Source organism: Leptosomus discolor, chromosome 1 (genome assembly GCF_034619465.1).
Source record: "Leptosomus discolor isolate bLepDis1 chromosome 1, bLepDis1.hap2, whole genome shotgun sequence".
Taxonomy (NCBI): Eukaryota; Metazoa; Chordata; class Aves; order Leptosomiformes; family Leptosomidae; genus Leptosomus; species Leptosomus discolor.
Window position 1 is genome coordinate 165,587,830 of NC_141391.1, and position 19,780 is coordinate 165,607,609.

The 19,780-nt window shown below is 43.8% G+C and overlaps 1 protein-coding gene across 1 annotated transcript; it reads left to right on the top strand.

Annotated features, from left to right (window-relative positions):
• The first annotated feature begins 76 nt into the window (after positions 1-76).
• On the top strand, positions 77-14,918 carry STRA8 (stimulated by retinoic acid 8). Its single transcript, XM_009953751.2, has 8 exons — positions 77-268; positions 1,942-2,017; positions 3,424-3,508; positions 3,913-4,065; positions 7,846-8,128; positions 9,414-9,490; positions 11,194-11,305; positions 14,844-14,918. The coding sequence occupies exons 1-8, from the start codon at positions 77-79 to the stop codon at positions 14,916-14,918; spliced, it is 1,053 nt and encodes a 350-aa protein (XP_009952053.2).
• The last annotated feature ends 4,862 nt before the right edge of the window (positions 14,919-19,780 follow it).

Sequence of the window (19,780 nt, forward strand, 5' to 3'; positions counted from 1 at the left end):
TACACGGTCTGTAGGATTTCTTCTTCTTCACTTACATATTTATTCAGTATAAATAAATGTTGCATTGCAGCTTTGGATGGAGACAGCTGGAGACTGTAGGAAGACACATGCCAGAGTGAGTCCCAATCCCCTGACACACCTTCAAGAGGCAGAACCCTGCATGGCAAAGCGGCGCTTGTCACAGGCACGCCACCGAGCTACACTGGCAAGCCTCTTAAGCAGCTTGCGGGGAGCTGTTTTATCCCAGTCAAACAACTCGGCCTCAAAGGTGTGGAGCAGTGACTATTTCTTTATGCATCACTATTATATGTGGGTATGTTTAAACTTAACCAGGTTTATTAGGATGGCCACTGTATCTTTACAGGTGCCATGTATGTGTGTATTTTTACTGTGTGCAGCTTTCCTGGATCTGTTTTACTTTAAAGCTGCCAGCTCAGTGTAAGCAAATTGTTCACTTTGAAGTCTCTGAGTCATGAGTTTATCATGTGCCTTATCTGCACTTTTTAAAGGGGTTTTTGCAGCTTCTTTTTGGCTTTGTAGCTTCTTTCTAGTGTTTTGGAAACAAATCAAGGGATCCCATGATGAAGTTATCTTGATTTCACAGCATTGTGCTGTGAAATCAGAATAGTGAGTTTAGGGGCAGAAGTTATAGGGGAGGGAGTAATTCATTCAGCCTTATGAAGTGCACTCTGTCTTCCAGAGAGTCTGGAAAAATAAATCGGGAAAAAACAATCACCGGTACTGTGTATTGGTGAAACTAATTAAAGCAGAATTGTTCATAAAGATGAAATTGACCCAAAATGCTACTGAAAAGATTGATGTTACCATGCTCAAGGCAGAGAAATAAACATCAGAAGCCCTGCCACCAATTCCATTAGTTAAATTGGTTACATTCAGTTTTCCAGTTTGTAAAAGGGAGAGGGTAACGACTGTTTAGGACAGGAATTGTCCTTGTAAAGGGCTTTGAGGCTCTGAACATGCAAAGTACTGTTGTCTGGGGTTTGTGCCTGCTGAACCCCTTACCTTTCATGCAGGTCGAGGTAAGAGTTCAGTTTGCCACGTTCTGAAAAAGATGCAAGTTAAGCTGGAGTCACCATGATCTCAGAAGCCAAGACTAAACAGATACTTGTTTTGTCTAGTCTAAGGGGACTATCTTCACATACCAGTTCTTAAAATTGCTTTTTCATAACATCATGTGCCCCTTGTGTGACTTTTGGGGGCCAAAGAAGTTCAATATCTTCAAGAGCCTAAATACAGAAGTTTACTTGTAATCCTGGTGCTTAGTGTCTCACTAAAATATCCAGCATAAAAGCTCTGCAAGGTAGTCATCCTGTCTAAGGTGATTGTGGATGGTCTCACCAATCACAGAAATCTTGAAATATATTTGAGATGTGTATGTGTAAATGCATTGGCCATATATGCTTGCTATAAATGATGAAGGAATGATGTGCAGCCCTGAAGTTATTTCAGTTTACATCAGTGTAGCTGAGAGTAGAACATTGCAAAGGCTTCTCCTAGCAAAATTCTCATGGGAAATGATTAGTAAAATCTTATGCCTAAAGTTGGTAGACATCCAACAAGACTTCACAGCATGATATGTCTGGACATGCTCCAAGAAAACAATCCAAACAAGACCATTTGCTGACAAGAGAAGATCAGAGTTAAGTAGCAAGTGTCTATGTGACTGGGTGTTATGTGAATGTATTGCATAATATATACCCAAATATTTATATTCTATATTTAAGTTTGCTCTGGTATTAGTTCTTCCCCCTTTTCATATGGATAAGGGTAGCTGGTGAAACAACGCAGTTGTTTTCACAGAGACATCGAGATAACTGAAGGTCAAAATGAAGGAAAAGTGAAGAAAACAATCAAGGCATGATAAAACATGAATCTAGTCAGAGCAGAGAGCAATCCGTTCTGATTTCTTCTTATGTTTAGTATCAGGTTTTGCGTAAGGCTAAGAAGTCTATCCAGAAGATGGAGCAAACCTTGGGTTCTTTGCTGAAGATGGAAGGTAAATGTATGCAAGTATTTGCCTTGGACAGAGTGATAGGGATAGCGAAAAGTCTATCGACGCAGTAAGCACTGCACCTCAGAAATCCCCTTCTGATTTTCAGTCATTCCTACCCCCTCCCCAGCCTGGGCGAAGGAAGGAAACAAGTAATTCCTGCTATCCCACGGCAGCAGGCAATTCAGGCAGAGTGCCCTTTTCACTGGGCTGGGCTGCCAGTGTCCCCCCCAGTGGGTGTGAGGCTGACGTGGGTCCCCAGGCTACAAGCTTGGGCTCCCACTGAAAGGCTGCAGGAGCATGTGTGCTCCTCCTGGCCGCAGCGACGTGGTGCAGTGTGAGTTACAGCCGTCACGAGCACCCGGCGTTGCGAGTCAAGCACAGGCAGAGCTTAAACTTCAGAACAGCAGGCTCTGGTGTGAGGTGAAGGAGAGGGACAGAGAAGCTGTTGAGGATTTCATAGTACAGGAAATAGAAGCCTCTAGTTAAGATTTTAGTCTGATAGAAATGGGTAAGGGAGATGCTGCAGTCTTGTTTTCTTTAAGCTTTTGGCGGGTCATCTTCATGCACTCCCCCGTGACTGCCTGTGACACCATGTGTCACGCCAGTCTCGCGTGTGCTGTCAGCAGCTGAGGCAGCTCACACTGCGGGGCTTCACACCCTCGCCAACATGCCTTCTGTCTGTTGATGCTGCCCACTCCCTCCAGTGGCGGCAAGCAGGACTGGGGGCTGATGCGGCAGAGACTTTGGACATATTTTTATGTCCCTTCAAGTGTCCAAATTATGGCGAGCTAGGAAAAAATAAGCTAGTTGCTATTCATGCAACTTGCACCTCCAATAATTTGCATCAATTAAAAGTCCCAGTGCTTAAAATGAGCGCTATCTCCCACATGCTTGGATAACCCATAAAAGCCAGTCATAGGTAGAACAAATAGTTTGACAGAGCAAAATTGAAGGGATCACAAGCAGTGAGGCTGATTGAGGAGAGTTTGGAGGCAAACTTCCCCTCATATTTACTTGCATATATGTACAATTCATACTGCTTGTGAATCATGGCTGCTTGTCAGGAGTTTTTACATGCAGTTTGCTCATTATAGAGCAATCACAAAACACTGCGTTGACTAGTGCTTGCCTGGACTTTGATTTTCTGATAGTTTTCACTATCAGTTCTGTCAGACCAACGTTAGGAAGAAGGCATTGATTCCAAGTTCCTCAATTATCATAAACTCCCAGTAATGCTAGTTACATTGTAAGAGAGGCAGAAGTTTCTCCTTTCACGTCATTTTTGCCTAATGAAAAGCTCTGGCTCGTGAAGAACCGGTTGTTGAAATTATTCTGTTTGATTGGGGCTGAGGGTGAGAGGGAAGCCAAAAGTGCCACTGATGTGTCAGTAACCTTTCTGCTGAAAACAGAGCCCTTCAGTCGGGAGGATGAGAACCCGTCCAGCTTGGAGGAAGTCAGGGAGGAATATGTCAAGAGTCACTTCAACAATCACAGGTAAGAGCTTATACCAATCAAGGAAAGATGATAATACTTTGCACTTGCTTCCATCCCAGCATCTCTGAACCTCTTTGTCATTGTTACTGAATTTCCAAGCAGAGGCCTTTCATTGTGAGGGAAAGATGAAGAGATTTCACCTGGACCCCTGTAATCCCATACAGTGCATGAACACTCTAAGCATGTTGTTGGTCTCGTTTCCAGTCAGTGCTTGTATTTCCTTTCCCTCCTCCTAAGTAGCTGATCTCCACCAAGGACTTCTCATTTGCCTGCAAAGCAAAAAGAGGAGGAGAAAGCTGGCTTGAGAAGAGTGGCCCTGGACTCTGGAGTGACCATGACAAGTGCCTTATTAATCCAGTTAAGAAGTTGTTCAGGTGGCTTTTTTTCCTGTGTGTTCTTTCCAGCACTGCACCAGCCTCAGAAGATGTGAGTGAGAGTGACTCTGCTGTCTGGTATTTGATTCAAGAATGTGAAAAACAAACAATGGAAGAGGATAGGAAGCCAGAATTTATCCAGTCTCCAGACACTTCATCCCTGGATCTGGTGGAGTTTGAACGGTAGGTGCACCCCACATGGCCTTCAGTTTTTTACCTTGTTTGCATTAACACCGTGCATCCAGTCGCTGCCGTTCATGCAGCCCTACTGGAGCCTGCATCTGCCTTGCAGAAGCCTTGTACCAGCAACTTTGGTCCTACTGGTGATGAAGCTGAGCACCTTCCCTTACCTGCAACTTGCATGTGAATGGACTCACAGAATTGTAGCAACCCCCAGCTTTCCAGGCCTTGGTAAATCCCTGAGGATTTTCCACTCGTCCTCAAGAAAGAGAAAAAATTTTCTTTCCAGGGTGTCAGTCCCTGTGTGGCCATGCTTTACCGCTGTCCAGACTAAGATGCAACATACATGCTAACAGTAGTGGTTTAACAGGCAAGCTCAGATGGAGTAGCAGGTTATTCATCCAGAATTATTTATGCAGGTGCGTGTGCATGTCCCTGTCCCTGTGTGTCTGGGGTATCGGTATCGCTATCAAGTTATATCCCTGCAATGGGGCTAGATTTTAGGAATGTAGGAATTGCTGCACCAAATTAAATTCTCAAGAGTGTAGCTGTATATGTTCTGGGAAAGTGCAGGAGCCAAAGGTAGGCAGATACTTTCCTCCACAGTGAAGTTCACCCTGCCTCTAATGGCATTGTTATGAGAAGCTTGAACACTGTTGCCCCTCCCAGAAATAGACCCTTAGCTCCTGGCAGCTTGGAGTACTTTTTTTTTTGTGGGATCAGAGCAGGGTAAGGCTGGATGCGAGCAGGGAAGATCATGTAGTCCTCAGCCTGTGGCCTGCAGAACAGTGATGGTCTGGAAGACACCAGAAAGCATTCCTCAAAATGTCTGCAACACCGTGGGGAGGTGGGGAACCTAAATGCTTACGTGTGTTACGCTTATACCTAGTTGGTGCTTTAGGATCATCTCCTAAACGCCTTGATGCAGGCCCTGTTCTCATGTCAGTGGTCCATATATTTTAGTCTGGGATTGTAATGGTAAAATTACCATTTTTTTCAAAGTTATTGATATCTTAAGACTAAGTACGTTATTCATCACATCCTTCCCCTTGCTGTCGGACAGCACTAGGAGGTACTTAGAGGTGATGGATGCTTTTCCAAAAGGATAAATGTTCATTTGATTGTAAACATTTGAGAAACAGATGGATGTCTAATCTACCCTGTACCATCAAGCAGATTAATTTCCCCCCTAACCATTTCAGAGTTAAGAATATGCAGTGCAGGAGAATCCACAGCTGCAGCTGGCATCCTCTTCCACAGCGTCACTGCCATAAACAAAAGTTTGCATTGTTCCTTCTCTTTTGCTTTAAACTACTGCTTATTTATAGAATTTCCTTGGATTATTTTTTTCATCGAAATGAGGCTGCAGCTATGCCAGCAGATGGCACCAGCCTCCTACTTCTGTTCCTGCCTTTGCTGCTGTGAGACTCGGAGGTGGCTGTAGTAAGGTATCATTTACAAGACCTTGAAATGTGCTGAATCAAGACTTTCTGGGGGAAGTAAGCTCTGCTTCATCAAAGACTGCACAACAGGGCTGTGAACACCTGACTTTCCTCTTCTTCACTGACAAGGTAGATCAAGGCCTGTACTGTGTGGACTCTGGCACTTATCCTACAGTCTTATGGCAGACTGCAGTTAGTTCATAGCTAATTTTTCTCAAAAAATGGTCTTTTATAAAAGCCATAAAACAATAAGGACTCTTCAGCAAAGAAAATAACAGCCTTTTGGCGATCACCTAATCACATTATTTGGGCAGCATCAGCAATGCTTTGAGGTTCAACAGACCTTTTTTTCCATGTCCAGCAGCAGGAGCTATGTTGGTAGGACTACACAGTACTCTGTCCAGTGCAAAACACGGTTGTCTCCTTCCAGCTGGGAAGGAAGTAGTTGAGTTATGGTTAAAGCCTAATTTCTTTAGCAAAGCAGTCTAATGGTGATTTATATTCTTCTGTTTGAGAAACTCCATATCCTGTGTTTGGAGCTGGACATGCAGAATCCTTAGTAAGTGCAGTACCTTATGTGAGACCACTTATTCCCCTTCTGGTATTTTATCTCCAGTAATGGTGGAAAATACTCCGGAGTATGGAAACAGGAGTTTAAACATTTTTATGGTTGCATGCAGAATTGTCTTAAGATTTTCAATATTGGTTTGCTGGAACAAATTTTATTTAAAAAAAAAAAAGAGAAAACACTGAACTCTCTTGAGTTACTTTCTTATGCAATACGGTTCAGTTAATCAGGAAATGTGCTCATTTGGGACATCTTCCAAGGAATCATTTTGAGCCCAAACTTAGTAACAATGACTGCTGTTTATAGAATTCTTGGTTTGTACTCCTTTGATGTTTTGTTTTCATCTGAGAAGCTCTAAGCATTTAATTAATGTAAAATAACCTTCAGTGCTGCTTTCCAAAGTAGACATTATCATTCCTGGTTCACTGTGCCACACAGTGCTAACAGAAGAAGCAGGTTTGTTCTGAGATTTAGTCACTAGTTTGAAATTATGACACTTATGTTCCATTACCAGTTTCACTACAGACTGCATAGAAGTCAGTGTCAGGGATGTGTTTCCTCAGATGCAAAATGGAGGAAATTAAGCTCCCATGCTTATTTAAGTCAGAGCATCCAGGCCTGGGTAGTCTCTTTCCATCTATCTAGACAGAGCCTGATCATCAGGATATGACCTCAGACGAGGCTTTTAAGTGTAGTGCAATGCCCATAAAAGTATAAAAACTGATTACAGTGTAAAAGCCTCAGGATACAAAGGCAAGTAACTCAAAATGTATTAAATACCAGAATGAGATTTGCCTGTGCAACAAGTACAACCTGCAGCACCTGGAGCTTCTGTTGTGAGGCAGTCCTGCTGAGGCTGTGGCTGGAGCCTGCCTTTTGCAGATGAAATCTTGGCAGAACAGAGTTGCTAAAATCTTCAAACCGTGTTGGGCAACCTTCAGTCATTAGAGTTGGGCAACCTTAGAGTGAGGAGTCAGTGAAGTAGTTACAAATCAGAGCTACTCCCCAGTCTCCTGCTGATTTACAGTAGAGGGCCACCTCATAGCCTGCTCTTAAGAGATACTGTTACTGAAATACTGGATCAGTAACTCTCCAAGACCAATGTGTAGGTTTCAGAAAGCAAGGCATTCTTTCATTGCAGTGCTGGGCACACACGCGAATCATTTCGCAAAGGTGAGCGCTTTTTTGTTGCGTGGTTACACCTCTATAGACCTTTCCCATTATACATTCATCATCTGTCCCCGAAAAGGCGGTGTTACTCTAATGGTTTCCCAGAAATGTTTTACATAGGTTCCTTCCCCCTTGCACATACTCTATCAAGCAGAACTAAATGGGCTGGTGGTCTTCCGAGGGTCTCTAGTGTTGTCCGTAGTTTTCCTCACAATGTCCTCTAGTTGAATCCTCCTTCTAGAGCACAAGCCAGGGCCCCTTTTCTGATGCAACCTCTTGTTTGTTCTGCAACCAGTACCGATCAGTCATGTAGATGTTTGCTAGGCGTCTCCTTGGCATCTCCTTAATACCTGGTATGTATAGATACCTTTGTCTCCTTGGTGTCTCCTTGATATGTGGTATGTATAGATAGCTTTGAGGGAGCTCCTGCAGTTCCTGCAGCTTCCGTACACTCCTCTTTCATCAGCAAACAGGCAATGCAGAGTTTCACGACCCAAAGTTTCACATAGTTTCACAACCCCTAATTCAAATGTTAGCAAAACCAAAATTCATACAAAAGTAGAAAATTTTCCTTCATCAATGCTCCCTTTCCTTTCATTACAGATACCTGTATTTTTATAAGCACGCAGTGGACCTGCTGCTAGAGCATGGAATTGTTTGCACTGAGGAGGTGCCTCTTCCTGAGGTCTCCACGGCTATTTCCCGCCTCTGGCAAGAGCTTTCTGAAGAACGGAGAGACAGCATGTTGCAGTACTGTAGCCAGAGAGATTTCCTCAGGGATCCTAAGGCTGCCTGCCAAGAGCCCACGTGCGCTGAAGGGACTGTGATGGACAGCCGAAGTAACAGTGAGGAAGCCAGTGGTTCCTCGGTCTCCACAACAGAGGAAGTAAGTGCTCAGTACCATACATCCTCGGTAACATACATCCTCTGCCTCTGACACTCCAAGCCTCCAGATGCTAATTGGCTCTGCAGCTTTTCACTGGAAACATACAGTAGTTGTAATTAAGCTTTCCCAAGACCACTTGAATGTGTAAGTGGAGACGATAAGCAGTCTTTGAGTAAATGTCTGCACTGAGTTCTCTCGTGGTAAGATACACAGCAAGATACAGGAGGGCAGTGGTAGTAATCCTGCTAGCCTCTGCTGACCTGTAGTTTCTGTGCTAACTAACAGTTAAATTTGCTCTAACTTGCTCCAGGGGGATGGAGCAAGAGCAAGAATTACACAGTTACTGTGCTCTGCAAACTCTTCAAGGAGCACAGATAATGTAAATCCAGAAGGAATACCCAGTTTGCCAAGGCCTGCTGTGTTTTGGGTTGTGTGTTTTTTTTTAATCAAAGCACTTGGTAGCAAAGAGTAAGTATTTGTAGACCAGTTCCAGTGTTACAGGGCTAATGGCTGTCTGTGCCATGCAGCTTTGCAGAGCCAAGAAGTCAGTGACTGAGTAGTCCAGGGCATTTTTAAAAAGAGATGAAATAACAGCCAACTCTTTGTAAGCTGTTCCTGCAGCACTGATTACTTAAGCAGCTAGCTGCTCAAAGACACATGTGTAATTCTATTAGCTACGAGGGAGGGACAGATGTCCACCTTTAGCATATAGGTAAACTGCATTGGCAAGTTCTTTCTGAGTCCCTGGGCACAACTCATATTGCTGACCTCCTTAGGGAGGGTCATGGGGATGTTGCATGTACAGTACTTTCTGTCACAGAAAATATGTGAACATTATGGCAGAGCGAGCTAATGAGCTTATCAGTCTGTCACAGGGAGCATCAAAATTCCTTTGTAAGCCAGGACACAGGAATCAGGTTTGGGGAGACTGGCTGGTACAGCTGATATCCAGCCATAAGCAGTAGCCCACAGTCAAGTCTCTAAAGCACTGATAGAACTGATGGGTTTTTACTGATTTTTTTGGGAGATGTAATAGTAAGTCTGCTTCCTAGAGGCTGAAGCACAGGCCTAAAGAAATAGGCTAACCTTGTGTTCTTAGCCATGAAATACAGTTATTTCTTATTATTCCTGTCTCCACAAAACCCTCTTGGTTTACTCTAGCCATAAATGGAAAATGGAAAGAAAGAATATCATGTTTTTAAAGACTTTGTTATTAAAAATTATGCCCTATGTAAAACATTTAGGTGGCTGGATATGTTGACATCTGAAGTGTTTTCACTGATAGGTAATGTTTGAAGATGCATTTGATGTTGCTGCTGGTTTCTTTGACAGAAGCGAGACTGAAGGAACGTCTAGCCAGAGGTAAATTACAAACTCACCCTTTTTGCTAGACAGAGTGAGCTAATAGCCTACTGTCAATACTCTATGGCAAGTTTTCTATGGAGTAAGGCAATAGCCTAACTTCCTTTTTGTGCCTAATTTTTAGTAAATGGTTTAGAACAGCAGCCTCCTGCAATTGTGCTCACACTAATACTGTCTATTGAGGTGCAAAAGTGAAATGATTAATAGGCATTTTGGTGGAATCAGTAAGAATCACTTACTAAGAGTACCCAGTCAGATAGCTGGGGTCTTTCTGATTTTCTTCACCACTCTGCATAGCTTTCCATATTTTCAAATTACAATATTGGTAATGTTTTCCTTTTCTTTCTCTCACTTACCAGGCCTGTGAGGACCATAAGGCATTCCCTAGATAAGTCAGCTGATCATAAACTGTATTCTCATTTAATGAGACAAAAATGATAATTTTTTAACATTCTCTTTCTCTCCTTTTTCCAAGTACCCTAATTCCATCACAAGGAGGTGATCAAGCTAAAGTGTGGTTGACCTGAACAGTAACATCAAAGAAACACAAGACCTATTAAATAATAACATCTCTTTCCTCTGTGGGTCAGATGAGCTACCTAAAAGAGAACATGTCAGATACAAAGCTGGCACTGCCTTTGATTTCTCCCAGTAGACCAAAGAAAGAAAAGGGTTGCTTTCCTCAAGAGGAAAATCACATTATGTCTCATCTTTCATGCATTCTTGCTACTTAGTCTTTGTTAGGATTGTTTCTCTTTACAAATAGTGGTTTTAATCTGTTTGGGTTTTTAATCCTATTTTCTACTTATTTTTACATACTTGGAGAGTTTTTTAGTGTGAATCTCTTTCTTTTACTGCCATTCCATCTTGCTCTTCCAGAAGAGAATGAATGGAAATAGGATTGTTTTGGCTATTGATCAGAATATACTTGAATACATAATAAAGCTTAACGAATATGTATCCACTAAATAACATTTATTAGGTCACAATTGCTGTTTGCTTTTAAAATAAGATTAAGTGTTCTTTAATACTGCAATATATTGCCATCATCTTTGCAATCTCTTTTAGGTCTCAAATTAGATTAGTATTTCAGTAGTCAACATTTATCCTGTTCCCTTCCTTCCCTGTCACTTTGTGCCTTGTAACTCTGGACAGAGGCATGATGACAGAACTTTGTAAAATCCCAGGGAGAATATAGAGGTGAGATCCAGAAAGAATATCTTTTTGCCAAAGTTACCCGAGCACAAACCTGCCGGTGATAGCTAGTACGTCATTTCATGACCACATCTTACTGCATTCACTCAAAAACTTTCCAAGTCAAAGCTGTTCCTCTGAACAACCCTACAAAATACGCTACCAAATAACCATTGTTGCTCTCTGTTATAATAAATATATACTTTTCCCCAAAACAGTGTTACTCTAGCTGTCATGTATCAGTGGATCTCTTTGTTGTGATACGGGTTTCCTGTATTGCTGTTGTCTGTTCTTATGTATCTTCCTTGCATTTGTTAGACAGTGTCTCATCGGTATGTCCACCTCTGCTCCTCCCTGTCTTGCTTAGCTATTGTCTTTAATATCAGAATCATCTTGAAAACAATTTGAGTCTTTTTTTAATTTACAAATAAAATGTGGAGGACAGAAAGTAAGTAGGAGGAGAAATGAGGGAACGGGAAATTAAATATAGTATCTGGTTGCATTTTCAGTTCAGCGTTTGCAAGCTGCACTTCTGAAAATCCAGAGGATCAGCACAGACCCTATCTGCAGATCGCCGACTTCCTAAAAAGCTTCTTCTTTGCTAATACACAATTTTGCCAGGTAAGCTTTGCCAAAGGATTCCTTATAGAAGGAGCAATGTATTTCTGTCGTTGTCAGAAAGAGATTTCTGTTTTCCATGCTTCTGATCGTGTTGTCCAGAATAATTACAAATAAGAACTCAGGGTTCAGCGCTTCAGATGTGTCATTCCAAAAGGTCAGTAGGATTGCCTTTGTACGAGACAAAGTGTGAAGGATTATTATTGCTTAGAATATTACTCAAAATGGAAAATTATATGAGGAATTTTTTTTTTCTATTGTTTGCATGAAAGTTCCTTGTGGAAAAGCTTGAGTGATCTCATCTGAGCAGGCGAAGCTCACTTTGCCATTAACCCCCAGTGGCTTCATTCTGAGCTCAGTAGGACCACCTTCTGCTTGTCTGGGTGCCAGGCTCCCTACCCTGAGCCTGCAGCTGGCAGGACTTAGGAGTAGGGTATTTGTGTTCTTGAAAGAGCTGATAAACAGCTGCTGAGCCATCTCTTAACCTCAGCCTGCTGTTGCAAGTTCACTGAGACAGAAGTCAATCGTGTTTGCGGTGTTCTTCCTCCCCTTCTTGCCCTTCTGCCAAGGAGGTGGCTCAGAGCTTGCACGTGGGTGGAAGACCAAAAGGGAGATGTCCCTCAACCAGCGCATGCTTGTTTGGGCTCATAGTCAGTTGTAGCTCCACAGCAGCCACTGTTTTGCTCTTTTCTGTCACCTAGCTTCCACCCGGTCTCTGTTACTTGAACAGATGCTCCTTTGAAGGAAATAGAGTATTTGTGATGAGGTGTAATTGGGACAGAAAACAAAGCAGAAACTAGTGTTGCACCGCTATCTGAATCTGTTACGGTGTCAGCTGCATGCCATTTGGTTCGCGCCATCTCAGGGAGACGGTAGCACTAGAGGAGGTTCAGAGAATGGCAGCAGGCACAGCAAAAGGCATTAAACAGGAGCTACTAGAGTAGGACTCTTCCACAAAAAAAGACTGAGGGGTATACTGTGAGAGAATTTTGATCCTAAATGGTGTGGATTTGGTACACGGAGTGATTTATTCACTGTCCAACACCAGAAGAACTGGAAAGCACTCAGTGAAATGAACAAACAACGTATTCAAAAATACTTGCATGTGCAGTTTACCAGATTTAACTCCTGGGCCATCAATCCCTTGACAGTTACTAAATCTGAAGGTCCAGATACAATTTTCAGCTCAGAAGGTCCTCACAGAACAGTTTGCCATAATGTGGGAGCATATATTGTGGAACAGAGCACACTGCATGCACAATTCTTGCACTTTGTCTAAACATCCACTCCTGGCCGTTGTCAGAGACCAGGCACTGAACTACACAGCCCTTGGGTCTGTGAATAGCTATGTTCGGCGTAACAGCAGAGCTCTTCCTGTGTTTATGTGAATGACCGTGAACTGAGCGCGCCTAGAGAAGAAAGAAGAGATTTAGCCAAGATACAGTGTTTTCCGGTTTTAAATTTCTTTTGTGAATGTCATGCCTGGCAGCGCAAGGTGGTCCCATTTTGTCCTTCTGCTTGGTGCTGCATTGTTACATGTGAGCCCAAGTCCATCTCAGAGCTCCCAGATGAGGTGGTCTGAGAAGAGGTAGCATCTCTTTCAAGCTTTAAAGAGGGACATTTGAAATAAGAGTAGGAGAATGGGAGTGATGGGAAGACAGGCAGCAAAAGAAGCTGAATACTGCAAATTGGCAGTTGACTGAGCTCTGTGGATCCAAAAGGAAATAAAAGGCTGTGCACACTTCTTTTATGGAGGAACTTTGAGTTATCTGTGATAAGACAATAAAAAGGGAGTTTGAGCAGAAATCACTCAGGCTAGAGAGTACTGATAATGTGAAGGTCACAACCTGTTTTGGTTTAGATAACTGTGGTACAGCACATCTAGAGAGTCCCACCAAGAGACAAAAAAAAAAAAAAAAAAAAAGACTGACAAGAATTTTGTGTTTTGGGAGTGGAAATTCAGCTCCATCTCAAAGCAAACAGATTGAGGCAGTTATGGAAGTGGTTGCAGAGCGGGAATAGGAGACGTTCCAGCTAGCTTGAAACACACCAACTGAGGCAGCAGCAGAGAGCTCTGCATACCTTACCCCAGAAATTTGGGCTACTCAGAGCGTCGGAAACTCCTGGACTGGGCAGGGAAAGGATCCCTTCCTGCTTATCTTATGGGTGTGACTGAACCTTTGCAGACCATTCCCCTTCCCTTGACGTGGTACCTGTGCTGGTGCTACACTAGCCCAGGAGTTTGGGCAGCGCTGCAATAAATTACCCCAAGGATGAAGTGATGTCCTGACGCACTGTGCACACACCTTGTAGAAGATACAGGTGGTGGGTAGCAGGTACAAGTCCAAGGCGAGGCATGCGATGTGCACCCGACTGAGATATGAAAGGGAGCCTGTGGTCTCCTTTCATCTGCAGAGCTGATGAGGTGCTGGGTTTTATTGCTGGTCATTACATGCCAGTGCTCTGTTATGCTATTTCTGGTTAACTGCCCAGGTACAAACTACCCTTGTTGGATTGTGTATGTCTACCGTTTTGTAGTCACAGATCCACCGAGTGCAGCTCCTCTTGAGCCGCTGCCCTGGCTCTCAAGGCTGCCAACCAAGGGCACACACCCCACTGGTATAAAATGCTTGAGAAAGACTCACACAAAGGAGGGAGGAAATCATTTGGAGAAGGAAAGGTAGGGCTCTTAAAAGGACAGTAACTCAAAAATGAGAACAGGAGCATGCTTCCATGGAACATGGTAGAGAAATATTTCTGAGCAGGAGATAAGTTAAGAAATCTGGTCATTTTTCAAGAGCTGTTGTCTTAAGGTCACATCATAAGGGATGCTTAGCAGCAAAGGCAGTAAAGAATTCATTTAGATGGAGGTCCAAAGATTTTGTAGTATCTAAGTGAAAGTCAGTGGTGTTTTTTTTCTAAATAGCACTAAGCACCTTTGCATCTTCAAAGGCACACTTTCTTTTAAATTTGTGGATTTTAGATGAGTCGCTTGACAAGCAAGGGGGATTTAGCTCCTTAGGCTGTACATTTTTTAAACAGCACCTATTTTTAAAAGCAGTCTTGCCCTAAAAGTCTTGCATCAATACCGAAGGTGGACTAGATTAACACTTTCATCTCCTAGACTTTCTCAAGAGCCACTTACTCTCTACAAGCTGGTGAAAGAGAAGACCATTTCCTTCTGTTGCTAAAAGAGCAGCAGAGCCTGAAGTCAGTAGACGTTAAGGGCTCAAGGAAGCCCTCATATCTTTAGAGCCTGTATGTGACCCCTTTGCTACCACAGTCAGTAAAGCTGTCTAAATGATGTAAACAGGCACAGGGTGGAGCCCTGTGATTTTAGAAAGAAATTGGTTGAAAATTTGAGCCATTCTTCATCAGGCACCTCAGGCACTTGACAAGTGCTGGTTGGTGATTCAGAGAGGAAGGAGGGCTCATGGTGCATTAGCTGACACATGTCAGCACTTGACCAACCCGCTGTATATTTGAAACACAATCAGCTCCTGTGGTTTTTAATCCTGCTTGACTTTGGTGGGGCTTTCAGGAAGAAGATCCTCAGATTGATTACATGACTGTGATGCTGAGGTGCACTGAGACCTTCGATGACGAAGATTTCTAAACACTATCTCTGCTAATGTTTTGCCAAGCATTGCTGGGTACACCAGGCACATGAAGAGACTGCACCTCTTTCAGTGAAGTACTTCTCTGAGCAAGGTGTGGAGACACTGTGTTCAAGTGGTTTGTTACCGTTGACTTCCAATTCCCTTGTCAGTGCTTCTTGATATATCAGTTGAGTAATTTATACCTTTAAAAGTTCCAGGGGTTAGATATTTGTAAAATCTTAAGAAATACTTTTGTCTATTGCTTTTTAATGTTTAACTACACTTCCTAAGTAAACTGAGGCATGTACAGTTAAGTGACTTTGCCTAGCATAAGCTGTGGAAGAGCTGCGGAGAGGTCAACATCAGTGACAACCGGCACACTCCATAGGATGCAGGTCTCAAAACTGCAACCTGCAAAAATCACAAAGTGCCCTGCACCCTGGCAGTGATTACTTTTCCAGTGCAATTTTTCAGCTCGAGGTGACAAGGAAAGAGGAATTTCATCACAGAGAGTGAGATGAGGCTTTTCCATCTCTTTATGAGGACAGCAGCAGTGGCCACCCACTCCCAAATCACCCAGAGAAGTGCAGGCACAATAATACGCTTCGGATTATTTACTTTTGCAAAGTGTGTAAAGCTAAGTGATCAGCCCTGTGCTCTTCCACCACATCTAATTCATTGATGAGTAGTGCTGCTCAGATAGTCTCTTGGAATTAAAAATGCTGTGAAGATGAATAAAATCCTTCACATCTTGGAGCTATCATTAAAGGCTTTCTGCAGACTTGGACAAACTGTGTTCTGACAGTGGTTATGCCAAGGTCATGCTAACAGCCATCACAAACAGAAAGGCTAAAAGTTTTAATTTAAAATCTAAACTAAACCTGACATGCCCGGGTATCCGTCCGTCTTCGGCAGCCAGGCTTTTAGGCTGAATCCAGGAGGGCTGGGCTGTGGCCCAGCACCACCTTGGTGCATAAGAGCATGATGCATGCAGCTGTGTTCAAGCAAACGCATGTGGAGCCTAGTACTGAAGTACAAGGGGAGAATAATTCCTCCAGAGCACCCTCTGTCCCTGTGGCTGAGGCTGTAGTAGCGCTCCCAGGTGGATGTTTGCCAGGCTGCTGTGTTTGCAAGAGGGGGTGAGGGGTCTTAATTGCAGATCCTGTTTGGGTTTAAGAGCCCCTCTGAGTTCTCCAGGGAGAAGCCTTGCCTTTCCCTGGCCTTCCTGGGTGCAGGCTGTCCTTGCTGTGAGGCTGTAAGCAATGCTGGCTCTCCCTCCTCATCCTCTCCTTCTCATTCCAAACTGCCAAGCATGCGTATCCCCTGGGCAGTCTGGGTTTTAGGACACATACCAGTTGAAATAAAGGTACAGCCTTTGCAGGGGATCCAAGGTTAAATCATTCTTTCCTTTAGCTAGTACAAGAGATACACATACGTACCTGCAGTAATAATTGTTTACATTAAGTATTTTGCCTGTGTTTTCTTATCACTCTGTAGCTTTGGGGGGGAAATAGGTTAGTTTTTCTCAGTGTTGAGGCTACTTTTTCTACCAGCTTATAGCTGTAGAAGTTATACAGGCTTTTCTCATCTCCAGTTCCATTTACCACACAACATTTGGTCAGTTTGTTACATTAATTATTCTTTCACCACATCCATCTTAATTACTGCATGAGCTGAGGTCAAACTTGGCAATACTGGCATGTACCATACGACAGCCATGGGAGTACATAATGTTCAAGGGTTAACAACCTTTTCTTGTTAGCCTTTGATCTCCACCCTTTTGAAGGACAGAACAGGACAGAAGTTAAACAGCAGAATATTTCATTTTCAAATTACTTTAAGCTTGCCATCTACCAGAGGAGACAGTTTTGAGTATACTATGTAGATGCATTCCCTTGATCATCACATGTCAGCGCTTCTGGTGCTTCACCAGGAGAATTTTAGGTTAAGACTGGCCTGAACATCAATGTGAAACGACAGGTGTGTTGAGATAATGTGAAAATAATAACTCCTCCAGATGGCAGCAAGCTTTGTGTGAGGTGTTACGGCATTAAGGTGAAGATGAAGAGCACATTACTTTGGTCCCTCCTGTTGCACGATGCTAGTTTACAAAAGCACGGGCCTGCATGTAACATGGGAAGGCGGTTTCCTCTCCTGCAGAGCCAACACTACACAGACAATAGCTATTCTGCCCTGGCATGCGTGAGGTTTTGGGTTTTTGAGAGTTTTTACAACTAAGATGCTTGCCTTAGCAGGGAAATGGCCTTAATTCCTGACCACGTTATGGCTACTATGTGTGTGCGCTTACTGCCTCATGCAGGGCTTGGTGATTGGTCTGATGGAAACTTTCTGAAAAAAAATCTGGAACATGTAGGCTAGCAGGCTACCGGGGCAGGGTGGTGGAATGGAGTTAGAGGCAGAAAGGCGACAGAGAGGGAGGAGTGAGAAACATGAATGCCATCAGTGGAAGCGCGGCCATTGCAGGGGTTTGGGCAGACCACGCTGAACAGGGCAGAACGGGACCGGGTACGTTACTCACAGCTGTGCCACAGCGTGGCAGCCCCTCACTTTACGACACAGTGAGCATAACATAGGGCAGACCTATTGCCCAGGTCATGCGTTCTTGTGAGAAGGCTGTGAAAATGAGCCGCTGGTTAGCTGTTCTACAGCCAGTGCAACCAGGTACAGACAAATACCCATCACTGGATCTCCTCGGCCAGAACAGCTGGAGCATCTGCCTGGACTTCCCAATTAGCTCTGTGCCTCTCTGCAAAGCTGCAAGCAGGGTGACCCTACACCTGGTGGAAATCAGTGAGTGTTGCTGCACTCAGGACTCAACAGCAGCACAAGGGGTACTACAGTTGACAGGTAGGTGGCTGTTCTCCAGGCAACACAGAACAGCCTTCGAGTATTTGGTTTTACACTTGAGGATGCTCTGATTTTAATTTATTTTCATTAAGTAGCAAATAAACAGAAGCTGTGTTGCTGCGGTGCAAAGCCAAAGCTGTTTCCAAACCTCAAGTGGCCACATGCAGCTGGGAGGAGCGGTGGCCCTGCAGCCTAACCCCTGCCTACTTCATTTTAAAATTTGGAAATGTCCCCCTGAGGCAAATTAAAGGTTATTTTATAAAGGTATAACAAAAACACCAAAGGGGGAATTTTAAAGGACATTTAGGATGCTGAGCTTGAAATAGGGATGTAAACGGCTTTTGAAAACTGCCTCTAAGCCTTAGCAACAGCAGTCCCAGCTCCCCCCCCGACCAGCCATACACCACCCACCCCCCTCCTCGCAGCTGTCTGCAGCTCCTGGGCTGTAGGATGTGCAGGGGTAACGAATGAGCCTCCACTGGGGATTGGGGCCCCCTCATGACAGGAGCTGTAAAGTCATGCCCAGCTTTAGTCCAAGGAGCTCGCAAGCCAAATACAAGATGGGGACACACACACGGCAGCAGGCTGGGAGCGCAGGGTGATGGCATAACAGAGGAGCTAAGTTCTCCATCCTTGGGGTGGGGAACAAAAAGACAATTGAAGACTGATTTTTGTAGGAAACCTCTGCCAATATTCTTTTTTAAACAAAGCTGAAGCAAATATAAACCTCTGGCACTTGCCAGCATCCTAACATGTCTTCTGAGGAGAGGCAACAAGATATGGCTGCAGTCTTCACAGAGCTGACACACAGCCAGTAAAGTTACTGAGGGTTCCCCATTTGTGCTTCCCACCTTGCTTTTTCCATGTGGGGATCCCAACCATAGCATCAAAGGAAAAAGTCTCACATGGAAGATGGAGCATCTGAAGGCTAAATAGGACAGCAGGTTTTGGCCTTATTGGTGTGGCTTGTGTACCTCATTCATTAGCTATGTATCCCATTCCCATCTAAACCACTCCTCCAGAGTGCTGGGTCTGGCCAGCAGCAGCCTGGCAGCTTCAGTACAGGACACAGGGACCGGATGATGTAGACTAAAAACTCGCTTTCCCACATGTGCTACAGCACAAGTAAATCTGAGAGTGATGATGAGTAAGACCATGGGTTTGTCTGCTAGATCCCCTGGGAGCATAGGCTGGCTCCAAACAAGCTTACAGACGTAGTCAAGGTTGTGGAAGACGAAGAAGATATCAGAGCTGAGATACCTGGGACTAGTCATCTCTGTAAAAGCTGTGATGGTGGGGAGATCAGATATACCTAAATGTGCAAATAATTTTTTTCTCCCAAAGACATAAAACCTAAACTCTTCAGTGGAGGCACCTCAACCTGCCAGTAACAGCAATTCATACCATTTCCTCCTTTAGGATCCCAGTGTTCAAACAATTGATCTAAGTCACCAATATACCCCTAACCGATAAAAACAAGCCACATAATGCTACAGCTGCAGGATGGGATTAAAGAACAGGACTGTAATAGGCATGAGGAATAAAAGTTTTCCATTGAAACCACCCAGGTTTTGTTCAGTCTTGAGATAAGAGGTCTAAGGTGCCATCATATTGCGACCTTCAGCTGTGCAATGGAGGGTACAGAGAAGATGGGGTCAGACTTTTCTCAGAAGGAAGCAGTGACACAACAAAAGGCAACGGATACAAGGTGAAGCATCAGAAATTCCAGTTAGACACGAAGGAAATTGTTTTTCGCTGTGAGGGTAGTCACACACTGGACAGGCACAGGCTGCCCAAAGAGGCTATGGCTCTCCATTTGTAGCTCACCTGGAAACGGTCCTCTGCAACCTGGTCTAACAGGACCAGTTCTCAGCAGGGGCTGGCCCAGATGACCTCCAGACATCCCTTCCAACTGAATTACTGTGTGTTCCTTTGAATACTACCTGCCACTCACTATGGCAATCACCCTGAGAAATAGCATTACACTATACATTTTATTTATTTTTCAAAA